Source organism: Ciconia boyciana, chromosome 5 (genome assembly GCF_034638445.1).
Source record: "Ciconia boyciana chromosome 5, ASM3463844v1, whole genome shotgun sequence".
Lineage (NCBI taxonomy): Eukaryota > Metazoa > Chordata > Aves > Ciconiiformes > Ciconiidae > Ciconia > Ciconia boyciana.
Window position 1 is genome coordinate 69,007,174 of NC_132938.1, and position 12,919 is coordinate 69,020,092.

General features: G+C 38.0%; 1 protein-coding gene across 8 annotated transcripts in view; it reads left to right on the forward strand.

The window, feature by feature from the left end:
* Positions 1–12,919, forward strand: part of SLC10A7 (solute carrier family 10 member 7) — a 154,780-nt gene that overhangs the window by 114,927 nt on the left and 26,934 nt on the right. For all 8 annotated transcript variants that reach the window (XR_012042603.1, XR_012042604.1, XR_012042605.1 and 5 more), the window contains one exon: positions 10,689–10,854. Coding sequence is in view for 5 of the 8 variants with exons in the window: in XM_072862124.1 (XP_072718225.1) it covers positions 10,689–10,854 (166 nt within the window). In the remaining 3 variants the exon portion in view is untranslated. The remainder of the gene's footprint in view (positions 1–10,688; positions 10,855–12,919) is intronic.

A 12,919-nucleotide genomic window follows, 5' to 3' on the forward strand; every position in this document is an offset into this window, starting at 1 on the left:
GAGGGTATTCATGGAATGAGCAGCTGTTCAATATTCCATTTTATACTTATTGTTCATATTGAAACACAAGGCCTTATTTTTCATGGCATATGATTGAAATCTTTCACTGAATGTAAAGATACTAATTGCAATATAAGATTTTCTGTGACACTTGTCTCTGTAGTATCTGTTTTTTTCAGAAATATTAATTATTTTTTTCTCCCATATCATGGTGGGAAATTGCTATATTAAGACCAAAAGTTGTCAGAAGTGTCCACTATTCTTGGACACCAAAACCAAAACACCCAAAGCCTAATTCTTACATACTTACAAGTATTCGTTGTTCTCAGGCATTCAAAATGCATGAAGGGAATATCAGTAGGATTTGCAGTTCATTCCCAAGGGGTACCATTGCTGTTTCTAGCATCCAGTTTAACTCTGGGTTCTGCTGGAACCTTCTGAATTTTGTCAGCCTAAAGCAGACTTTGACATGGAAAGGTGGTTAAAATGTAGGCAAATGGAAGTGGAGTCTATAAAGGAGCACCCTGGACAGGATTAAGAATATCTGTCATTGCCTGTGCTATGTAGAACAGGATCAGTCCTGTATCAAACTATAATTGCACATTTCAAAATTGGCATGTACTGTAACTTACCGAAGTCCTAGTGAAGTTTGTTTCTTACACGGTCAAAAAACCCCATTAAAATCTAATAAGATGAGCATGATAAGCATGACAGTAGCCAGCAGCATCAGTACCTGTGTAACCTGGATGTAACCATACCATGTGGAAAATGGACATACCCTCTGTGTCCCTGAAGGGTATTGAATTGCTCACATGCTTTGAGTTAAATGCCTAAGAACCTTCTTCTTAATTAGGACCACAAAGGGTTGCTGATGAATTTACCTGTGTATCACATTCTTATCTCATCAAAATTAAATTAAGTCTCCACCAAAAGTGGACAAGCAAAAGTACTTGAATCCTCTGGTCCTGAAAGGTCCAAAAACTGGAAGCTATTAGTTGGAAGCCTTAGTTGGAAATTTCTGGGAAACACATAGCATGGCAGCAGATCTAGCAATAAAGTAACCTATAGTGATGGAGTATCAGCAATCTGTACTGCAATGTAATAAGTCTGAAAATGATGGTAGATTGCTAGACAAAGTGATTGCAAAATTTCAAGAGGACTTTCATCTATATGTATAATGGTGTGTTACTTTGAAAACATGTTACAAGAAATTGCTACATGAGCTAAGTGGTGGAGTTGGGGTTTTTTTTGGCTGCACCAAATAGTAAGGCTAAGTAACATGAATTGAGCAGTAAGCATGTGAAATAAGTGCTCTGAATGATCAGAAGTTCAAAATCAGAATTGTCATGAGACTTAACTGAGAACAGATGTGATTCACATTCCTCTAAGCATAAAGACTTTGTTTCTAAAGTTATTGCACTTGATTATATCTGTTCAGAGGATATGGAAGAGAGGAAATGCTAAGGATAGCTACAGATCAAAAATGCCAAGGGTAGTTTACATTGATTGTCTTGATTAGATAAAACTGTACAAAGGTAAACCAACCTGCCCAGGGAGGAATAGAAGCCATTTTTGAAGGTGGATATCCAAAAATACTATGCAGTAATCAGGGAAACACAATAAGCAAGAGAAGGACTGATACCAAGAGATACAGTGATAGGTCTGTTTGCCCTTCATCCGGAGGTGGCATGGATCTACTCCCAACTAAATGGGAAATTTTGCATTTAGTTCATAGACGACTACTCACTCGTTACTGAACTGTTGCACAACATGCGGCACAGCAACATAATACTGCTTTGTGAATCACAAGTTGCTCACTCTGGGATTCCAGATGCATTAAGAGATAATGGCCCACGATTCATGAATGATGGTTTCAGCAATTACTTCTAATTTATCGTTTCATGCCCACAGTGTCAATTCCTTACCATGCACAGTCATACAGGTCAGCAGAAAAGTCAGTGGAAAAATGCCTGGTAAGGTTACCTTACCAGAGCTTGATTGGGGAAGAAAAGAGCTTGGAACCTGTCTGCTTGGAAGATTGCTTCTCTTCAGCCTTCCTAACTCAGCTGTGATCAACAGAGGCTTTATGCTCGATCCACATCAGTGTAAAACAGAGAAGGCTGCTTAAAGCAAGCATTCTCCAAGGGCTTTATTTTCCTTTTTAAAAAATCTCGCCTCTGGGAAAACCTGTGTTGCCTAAACGCTCACTTCCTGAGCAGGCTGCAGAGCTGGCTGTTTGAGCAGCCCCTGGGATATAAGCAAAGCAGATGAGAAGGTGCTTTTAGATTTGTTTTGTTTGGGATATTTTGTTTGCTTTATGGCAAAATGTATCAAGAGTTTTGGTTGCTTGGCTGACTTGTCAGAATTTTTAATGATGGCTGGGAGAAAGAAGTCACAATAGTGTAATTGATGCTTATTTTCTACTGTTTCTCAAACAATTTTTCAGTGTGGCAAGACTGCTGTTGACAGGAGTCAAACATGCTTTTCTAGCCGCTGACAATGAAATGTGTAAGGGGCTGCAGGTATCGGCTGTGCTCAGGTGGTGGCTGCCATTTGTTAGGTAAAGAAAGAACTGTTAAAGGAGGAGGAAGGTGTTGTTATCAGAAAGGCACTGAGCCTTACAGGTAGCAGTTACTGATAGGTGGTCTTCAATAAGGAGAATTGCTCTGTTCTTTGTCAGAGATGTGCTGGTTGTCTATACCTAAAAAAACATTGTGGCCTGCATCCTCTGTGTCTACGGAGGTGTTTTGCTAATTGACAGTATGATGTTATTCAAATCAGTATTGATAGTATAATTTTGCATTTGTATTTACAGAGTAACGACTAAGACCTCTCTGACAAGAGGTCTTGAAAAGAGACATAATCTATAGTATTTTATAAAGATCTAATGTTCTGTAAGCCTTGAAGATCTGTAGTGTGTAAGAGTTTGTTATTTGTGCACCGCTCTTGTATACCTCTAAGGGGAATTTGAGAATACTTGTTATACAGTAAACACAGTAATAGATATTTCATGGAAAAGATTTTTTTAATTTGCTCTGGCAGCTTGAAGTTCTGATTATTTTTTTCCTGGGTAGCAGAGTTCTGATGAAGATTGCTGTTCCTGAGCTGTTGTGATTTTGCTAAAATAATTGTTTCCTTGTCTATAGATGTTGGTAATACATTTAGCCAGCAAAATACAAGGTTTCGAGAAATGTATAAGCAGTTTCTTAGTGACCAGTTGTGAGATTTGGCTGAAGACTGTTGTTTCTTTGCTTATTTTTCTCTTTTCAAGTGACAGATAACAGGAACAGTGAAAACCACTGCAATATTTCCTTTCCCCTTTTTGCAGACTTTCTCCATTCTCTACACTGAAGTGCTTATGACAGACTTTTATTTTATGTTTTATATTAAAGAGCGATTTATGATTAAATGTTAATGAAATAGAATTTTCACTGTGCTTTCATTATATTCTACTAGTTTGAACATTTTTCAAAGCAGCACACCAAAACCCGCTGTTTTCTATGAATAAATAATAAAAAGCTTGTCTGTACATTATCATTCATGCATTCTCTAGTTGCCCCATTGGTAATTTGTCTGCCAGCGTAAAGTGGGCACTTCACATTAAACAGACCCTAACTAAAGCTAAAATTAATGTTATGATTCTAAGTATTTCTTCTTCCCAAATGTATAAAATGAAGCCAGTTGTACAGAAATCCACACTGAATCTAGTCACACAAAAAAATCTTGATGTCCTACAAGTAAAGGATTTTAAGTCCCTTCTGCATCGTTGCCCAAAATGTTCCAGAGGAACCCTATCAGCATTTGGGAGGTGTGCTTATAAACACAACTCTAAAAGGGTGCTATGTTGCAATACAAGTTGTCGCTGAAATTGAACCTAAAAAGCTTAGCAATGTATTTATTTTTAAAGAACAAGAAGTTGGAAGGGAAAGGTAGGTGGCAGTTGCTAGGGAGTAGAAGGTATTATTCACCTAAGCCTAATGTTTGTTTATAGTGGGTGAGTGGGGGAAACAATAGTTAAAGAAACTGTTGTAAAAAGGGAACAGTGTCAAATCCTTTCGTTCTTGTAACTTAAATCCACGTGGAAGTAGCCCTACTTTCTCTTCGAAGTCCAGGGGAGCTGCAGGGAGGAGGAGTGGTACCCTGGGAGATGAGCGCTTCTGGAAGCTTGTTGCAGAAAACTGAGATGGCAGATAAACAGCCTTCAGACCACAGTTCACTCCCTTCTGATGCTTGACTCAAACAGGGAACAGAACCTAGTCTCCACAAACACAGAAACTATGAAGAAAACATGTACCGCTGCTACAGGCTCCCTTTACATGTTGCACCTGCTTTAAAGCAACAGTTGTAAATTACCCCAAAATGTGAAAGTTAATTTTGAAAATGGCCTCGTGTGGGTTTTATAAAACTTGCTTTGAAGGCCTGTATGTGTCAGGAGCTATCTCTTGGGAGTAAACTAACTGACATAATGGAGTAAGATAGCTTTTAGGGGAGTTTGGTAAGCTGAGGAAAGAAAACAAGATGCTTGTAAAAAAATTTTTTTTTCCCAGCTTGCAAAAATGTGGGGTTTTTTTTCCATCCCATCTTCAGAAAATAAATATTAGGTTGCACACTCCATAAAATAAGGATAGATTTGACATTTGGTGATATCCTAGAAGGTATAGAAAGGGGGATGAACCAGTACAAAGTTTGGGACTTTATAGCAGTATATAGGAACAGGTGAGAATGCATGCCTTCACACAGGTACAGTCCCTATAAAATTATCAGGACAGGGTCTGGCTGAAGTTATATGAGCTCTGCTTTGGAAAAGGGTCTGTGCATTTGAACTGCGATGCAGACCTTGGATATATGGAGGGTGGCTATGCTATAGAAATCTGAGAAGGATGTTCCATTTTACTTATGTCATTTCTACAACCCACATAATCTCCCTTCCATTCCAGTATCTGATTCTTTCTACTGGTTTTCACAGTTGCTGTCATCTTAGTTCACTTTTTTCCAATTTTTCCCCCTTTCATGTCTTCCAAGCCTTCACTGAAGTAGTTCCCAATATTCCATGCAGTCTTCTTTCTTGGTTTGCTATTACTATATAAGAAGAGATATTGAGAAGTTATTGAACTGTTTCAAATATCTAGCCTGACTCAAAGCTTTTCAAAAGAAAATGTTGCATTGCAGAGTTCATTGCAAAGGTCTGTTGCTAGAAATAGTAATATTATTAGTTAAGAATGAGTTAGGAATCTTACCTTAAAAGACAAAGAGACAAAGTAAATAAGGTGACTGCTGCATTTAGGTATAGTGATAATCCAGCATAGTTTCAGCTTGTTTCTTTGTGTGTTTCAACACAAGGAAAAAGTTACTTGTGTTTCTTTGTTGAAATGGTAAAGCCCTAGGTGTTTTTCCTAGGTATTTAGAGGTACATATCAATGCATAATAAACAAGAGGAGCAGAAGTGCAGTAAAAACATTGTAAATTCTGTTAAATATTAAATCAGTCCAAAAGAGTTGATAGAATAAGGAAAAATCTACTTTGTGTAATGATATAAATACCAAGAGATACTCTTGTGTGTATAATGGAAACAGAAAAAGTGACTTCATAACCATTTCTCCTGTTTTTTGGTTTTTTTGGGATTTTTTTCATTTCATGGGTTTAAAAAAAAATTTAAGTTGAAGATCTAGGTAATTTTTAAAAGAGGTACTGTATTACAAATGTCAGAAATTATTCCATTCCATATACATGGTCGGGGAGCTCCTTGCCCTATTTAGTTCAATTAATAATGAACATTAATGAATTACATTGTTTATTGCATTTTTTATCTTATATGTCCAGCTTGAGCAGGCAGGTGGAAAAAGTCTAGCTGTATTTTACTGACAAATTTCTTTGGGTATACAGTGTGACTGTTATGAAGGTACAATTAGATAAGTGAATTGTTTTTCTATAATATATCTTCTGCTATTTTCATGTATGATCTTATAACAGATGAGCATTATTTACCTGCTTTCCTGGAACAGCAGATTGTGTTTCTTTGTGCAGGGGATGTTAAGTGAATTAAGCACATGAGCAGTTAGTTCATTTGCTTAGGGAGGCTGGTGTTGAGACAAGGAGGTTATGGCAGGATATGGAGGAGTCTGGAGGAAAAATACTGTGGATGTAACCATTCTGCTAGAAGAACTGAATTGAAATGGGGACACTACTGTTAATTCATGTGTAATTACATTCCTTTGTTGTTAAAAATTAAATCCTGGGCAAGAGGAAAGTTTGAACTTGGAACTGTGTTTTGAAGCAAATTTGAGATGATGCCTTTCCAAAAACCTTTGGAGATTGCCAGGATGTAGTCACCAGGAGGTAGTTAGCTGATGGACAGATTTATGTTCTTTTATCATCTAACTTACCAGCATCTTTCATCATGTAGGTAATTTATAAAATATCACCTACTACAAAGTTTTGCTTCTCTTCTTCTCTGCTCTCCACTAAACCACAGTTTGAGGGAAGGATTCACCATGCAGTGTTCTTTCATGTGCAGCCTCCATGTCAGACATAAGGAATTCCTTGTTCTTTGAGAGTGGCATTTAAATCTGCACAAAAATCTTTGCAGTTCATCGTGCTTCATGTGATCACTACCATAGGACTAGAGGCTCCAAAGCCCTCCTTGCAGAAGTAATTCTGCAGGAGTCTCAGCAGGGATATGTGTTGCAAGGCCTTTGTACCTTGAGATTTGTACCTCTAAAAATTGTGCATGCATTCTCTGCAACATGAGAGCGTCCTACAGTGTAAAGTATGTTTTTAAATGGAACTGTGGAATTATTGCATCTGAAGAGTACTCCCCTTTTTGCTCTTTTCCATCAGTGTGCCAGTCTGATGCATCTGTTTTGGATGTCAGTCGTTCACATTTCTACCACAGGCTGTAAGTTCATCTTTTCACAGGAGTATCAGTTCAGACGTTTTCTCAACTGCTTGTTTCTCTGGTGCTTGTCCCTCCCTTGTCCCCCATTGTACTGGTATGTACTTCAAAATACTGGACTTTGTCATTTCAACTGAGAGGTGGCACACCGGTATGGTGCTGCAGTCTGGCGTCCTTCGTACAGGCCATAACATGCAAAAATGATTGTGTTAGCTTTTGCTGTGTTTGCAGACAGATGAAGCTTAATATCTCTGTCCAGCCTCCAAATCACCTATGAGATTCTTTATTTAATCATTTCAATCTGCATTGTTCATGGCTTTTCAACCTCTATTAGACTGCCTGTCAGAGAGTGCCGGCACCACAGAACAAGGTTCACTGGCTGGCTCTGTACTTTATTGTGTGTTGTCTTTATTGTATTTGTGGGATTTATCATTATTTCACTACAAATCTTCACAATTTTTTAAAAGTTTTGAGTTAACCCTGAGAAGTTATAGAGTTGGGTTAAGAATTAAAAGGCTTTCAAAGCATGCTTGTCCTGAAACAACTCTGGAGGGCATGAATAAGTAACAAATGGATTGTTTTTCAGTCAAAATGAGTCAGCTGACATGAGCTTCCCTGCGAAAAATCTAGTTGAGTTTTTACAGATACCTGTAGGGTTATATTTCTCCCCTCTTAAGTTGTACAAGAATTTAGATTACCTTGAATGAGTGCTCATAGGCTGAATCGACCTCTGAAATTATAGATCTTCTTGAACCTTGTGAGAAGATCCAAATGTATGGGATTCTGTGTTAAAGATGTTGTATATTGTCTGTGTTTTTACAGTATACATTTAGCATGACACTGGGTTGATTTGATGATTTCCTGAAGCCACAATTTATTTCTTCAGGGTCTGACTATGTCATTTTTTTAAAAAATACAATGTGCAGTAAGAAGCCATCCTGGTATTTATGGTTGTTGATTCACAATAATTCCAGACTAGATAGAGGTGGATATTTAAAGAAGATATCAGCCAATTGAAGATTTTGAGGAAATACTGCTTGCAGTTTCATTTTGAAAATGTTTTTTCTTTCTCTTATATGTCAGTCCATGTTAAATATGTGTATAAAGTTATTATTGTCATATATGTTATAATTATATCTTGTGCAGACACGAAGCTATAGTTTTTGTAATAAATATCTCCAGTATAAGTTGTACTGTGGCATAACTAACCATCACTTTTCTTTTTCAACATCTCGTTACTTTCAGTGTAAATCTTCTGGAAGGACCATAAATAAATAGGTGGTCTTCAGTAGCTTTTCTTTTTCCCCAATGTGACCTTAATTTATGGGATAATAGGATTTTTTTTTTTTAACTTCCTTAGAAAACACTCCCTTTAGAGGTGAAAAACTTTGTTTTTTGCTTCTGATAATTACAGAGTCCCAAATCTGCTCACATTAGACTTAATCTGGTCTTCCCATTTAATGTCTTTCCCACTGCACACTAAATGTCTTCACTTAGCTTTCTTGCCTCTCTTTCATCAATGTAGTGGTTTATTCCTATCCGGTGGCATATAAGGAGGTGGCTAAAGGAGCTCCATTGAATGCTCTTTCAGGAGTTTGGCCGTATATTCTGAGTTGTGTTCTCTCTTTAACATCTGGCAAGTGTGAAATTTTAAAGTTGAGTGTTTTCACTGGGGTGTTAAGCATTCCCTTACATGATTTCCTGTAAATCTGTTATTTTTCATCAGTGGGAAGCTTAAAAGTGCTGGGAGGTTAAGTCCTGGTCTTCAGCCTGCTACCTTTGCGTGAATCCCATGTGCCAAATTTTTACTATGTGCCCTGCCATGTGGTCGATGAAGTCTATTTACTGTGGTCACTGGGATAGCTGCTTCCAGGACTTCCCTATTGAGAGACTGACAAACAAGCTGGGAAGGCAGTGAGGAAAACTGACAGCTGTGAGATCAATCCCGCAGCTTTGGCAGTTAGTGTGTGAAAAGGTCCTATGGTAGCATTGGTGATGATGCTTTGATATTAATCTTGAATACCTCTAAAATGTTCTGTATTATTAAACCGATACTGGTGATGTTTATTAATGGTACCGCTATGGGAAAGTAACGAGACACCTTTAGAGCCCTCTGGTAGAAGTCTTTCAGGGTCTTACGCTATTACTTCTGAAAGAGCATGGTAACAGTGTCCTGGTTTCAGGATGCCAGCAGCACGTCAGTCTCATAATCTGAAGGTCCTGAGTTCGAGCCTCAGAGAGGGCAGAGCTTTTTAAAGGACTGTCGTGCTTTAACCCAGCAGGCAGCTAAACAGCACACAGCCGTTTGCTCACTTCCCCCCCCCACCCAGTGGGATGGAGGAAGAGAATCGGGGGGAAAAAAAGTACGATTCATGGGTTGAGATAAAGACAGTTTAATAGGACAGAAAAGGAAGGGAAAATAATAATAATGATGATGATAAAAGAATCTACAAAATCAGCGATGCAGAATGCAATTGCTCACCACCTGCTGACCAATGCCCAGCCAGTTCCCAAGCCGCAGCCCCCCAGCCAGCTTTCCCCTAGTTTCTATACTGAGCATGGCATCATATGGTATGGAATAGCCCTTTGGCCAGTTTGGGTCAGCTGTCCTGGCTGTGCCCCCTCCCAGCTTCTTGTGCACCTCCAGCCTTCTCAGTCGGCAGAGCATGAGAAGCTGAAAAGTCCTTGACTTAGTGTAAGCACTACTTAGCAACAGCTAAAACCTCAGTGTGTTATCAACATTATTCTCATCCTAAATCCAAAATACAGTGCTATACCAGCTACTAGGAAGAAAATTAACTCTATCCCAGCCAAAACCAGGACAAACAGAGAACATCAGGAGGTCTCAGGAGAAATTAGGCAAGATAATGTGATTGCTGAAAATTAACACAAGTCGCAGCGTATGATAAAAGCTTTAAAAAGTTTTTTCAAACCTTATAAAGTAAAGAGAAAACTAAAAGCAACTCCCCAGGCAGGGCAGAAATAGATGCATTGTATCTGCTGAGGCTTAGTCCTGTAGTATTTGGCATAATTTGAAAGTTGAAGTTACTTTAAAATTTATAGTTGTTTCTAAAAAATTCTTGAAAAACAACTTTAGATTCTGTTTCCTGAAAGTGCAAAAGTTCCACTAAGTATAGTAGGTTTCCTTGTTTTCATGTGTTAATTCTGGTATTCTAAAAGCGTGCAAATGGCATTTGTCTTTGGATTTACAAAAACTCTAGATATTCAGAGTTTGAATTATTTAAACTCCCACAACACATGCACTTTTGCTTTTCAAGCTTGAGTTATAATTTAATTAAAAACTTCTGGTGCATCGCTAGCTATTTAAATATTAAAATGTTCCATGGATCACTTTCGATTATCTACCGTCATGAAATTCTTGAAGATGTCAGATTTTTAAGATTCCCAAAGTTGCACTTGGAATTGTCTGTTGATGCAAAGGGGACTGTGATAATTACATACATCCATTAGTATCAGCAGAGGAGATAAACTTTGGGGAGGCTTAATGGGCATGTCTCAGTGACAGCTAGCAAAGAACATTTGGCATGATTAAGGATGGATTTGAATGTACTTGAAAATATACTCTCATTATGGACGCCCAGTGGAAGTTGCACTACAAATGTTAAATTCCCCAGAAGAAGAGTTGTGTGGCAGGGAAGCTTTGAAATCCACTGTGGCCGTCATCCAAATTACTCTCTTCTCTTTGTGTCTTTCCGCTGTCAGATTCACTTTGTGATGCCCAACTTGGCTCCCTGCATCTTTGAAAAGAGGCAACCTGTTGGTTTCTGTGTTTCAGATTGTCCGAAGATACATCAAGGACTGGCTTGAAAGGAAGAAGCCTCCATTTGGCGCTATCAGCAGCTGTGTGCTCCTGATGATCATCTACACAACATTCTGTGATACTTTTGCCAATCCAAATATTGACCTTGATAAATTTAGCTTGATTATAATAGTGTTCATAAGTAAGTTCAGCCTTAAAGCATCTCTTTTTTTCTGTTTCAGGTGTGTAATGAGCTATATGTACTGGAAAGCGTGGGGCTGCGGGGATACTGGCATGGGGCTAGAGCTTGTACTTTTAATGCATCTAGTAAACCAGATTACCAGACTTCTTAGGAGTGGATGCTTTTAGGGGATTGAGTAAGCATTTAGAGAGGGATGAACCCTGCTATTTAGGTGTGCCTGAGATTGCTCAGTGGTCCTCCCTTTCTAAAGGGGCATGATACTACTTTCCAAGTGTTTATGACCATTCTCTTTTGGCTTCTTTGTTATTAAACAACCATAAATGCACAGATGTTGCATTCCAAACAGAAGGGAACGATTTGGGTTTAAGCTGTTACTCAAAAGCACTGTTATAACTTCTAAATAGTTCTTCCTTACCATATTATGAACCTAGAAACTAGTTGGGAGTTTGAATGTGTTGATATATTTCTGTGGATGAACACATTTCTTGCAGAGTTTGTTTTAGAAGCACTCTAGTCATTCAGCCTTAAATAACATACACATGAGAATAGACTGCTGGTATCCTTGCCATCAGTTAAAAATACACTTGCAGATCACTACCTCCCAGGGAAAGGCAGTGGTATACAGGCACTGTCTCCTCTCCCAGTAGGGAATTCCTGTCTTGCTTCAGACTGTCCAGAGACAGGAGTTTCAGTTTGCTTGGGGGAGAGGTAACTACAGCATACTACAGTATAAATCACATCTCATACACTCTAAAACTGTTAGATTTCAAAAAATCAACGCATCACCTACCTTGAAGTGTGTGTATGTGCACATGTTTCTGTCTAATAAAAATAATGTATCTTCTATAAATCCAACCTCCACTAAAGTCAGTAGGAAATTTGCCCCTGCCCTTTGTGGGTCAGTTCTTATTCTGTCCTAATTGTGGCAGTTTTTTGGATTATGAAACACTATACGCGTGTAAAATATTACATGTAATTATAAATGGTACTGTATAAATACTTTATTCTGAAAGCAAAGAAGGAAGCCATGCTAAGGAGCTTTTTTCCAAAATGGAGGAAATACTTGTTTGCATAGACACCTGAGAAGTTCCACATCCCAGATGCACTTAAATCAGTACAAAGTCGTTAGCAAAAAAGAGGGATTTGGAAATTTTCAACTCTGACTTACAAGCAGAGAAACTCAGAACGAAGTAATTTTATGTTACTGTGCTGACCGCTACTTTGAAAAAAAAGTTATTTTTTAGTTAAAAAGGCATGTTCTTCCTTGAACAGTTGGTGTAGAGTGATTGCTTCCATTGCCTTTCTTGTCCTTTCTTTTATTTCTCTGCAAGACAACTTTGCATTTGTGCCATGTGTAATTATATATACCACTTGCAGTGCAATACACTGAAGATCATTATATATACATTTTTATTGCCGGTGTGCATAACTGGAGTTTCTTAGTAAGAATATTAACATGAGCATTGAAACTGCTTGGAACATGTTAGACATTTGTTTTTTTCTAAAATATTTATAAAACCAAAAACCAAGGAAGTTGTGGAGATGGATATGCACGTTGTATCCTAGAAAAAGTTTCTGTACCGCCATTGGATGTGTTGGCTGGATGTGTGTGTTGTGTTATACCAGGACGTAAAATTAGCACGAGGAGTCTGAGATGAAACTACATTTATTATTCTGCTGATTAATGTTTTTATGTAATTTTTATGTTAATATTCTAGCCACAGCAAAATATGCATAAGGGGTAATTGGTAGCAACACATGCTATTGCTTTACAGAATTATACGTATTAAGGGATTTTTTTTTTCTGTGCATATTAAATTAATGTACTTAGTTGCAGAAAAACTGTAATTCAGGAACAATGGATTGCTTCCTTTGTTCATGAAGGAAGAATTAAGTACATGCTGAGGTGATATTTATACATCCTAGGAAATGTATGTAAGAGAATGGAAAATGTCACTGGTAATAGCTAAATATCCCTGCCATGTTGCCCAGTTGTAAACCGGGGTCAAAATCAAATGTATTGTCTTGGCTTGCACTACCCTATGGGACACATTAGCCTTATTGC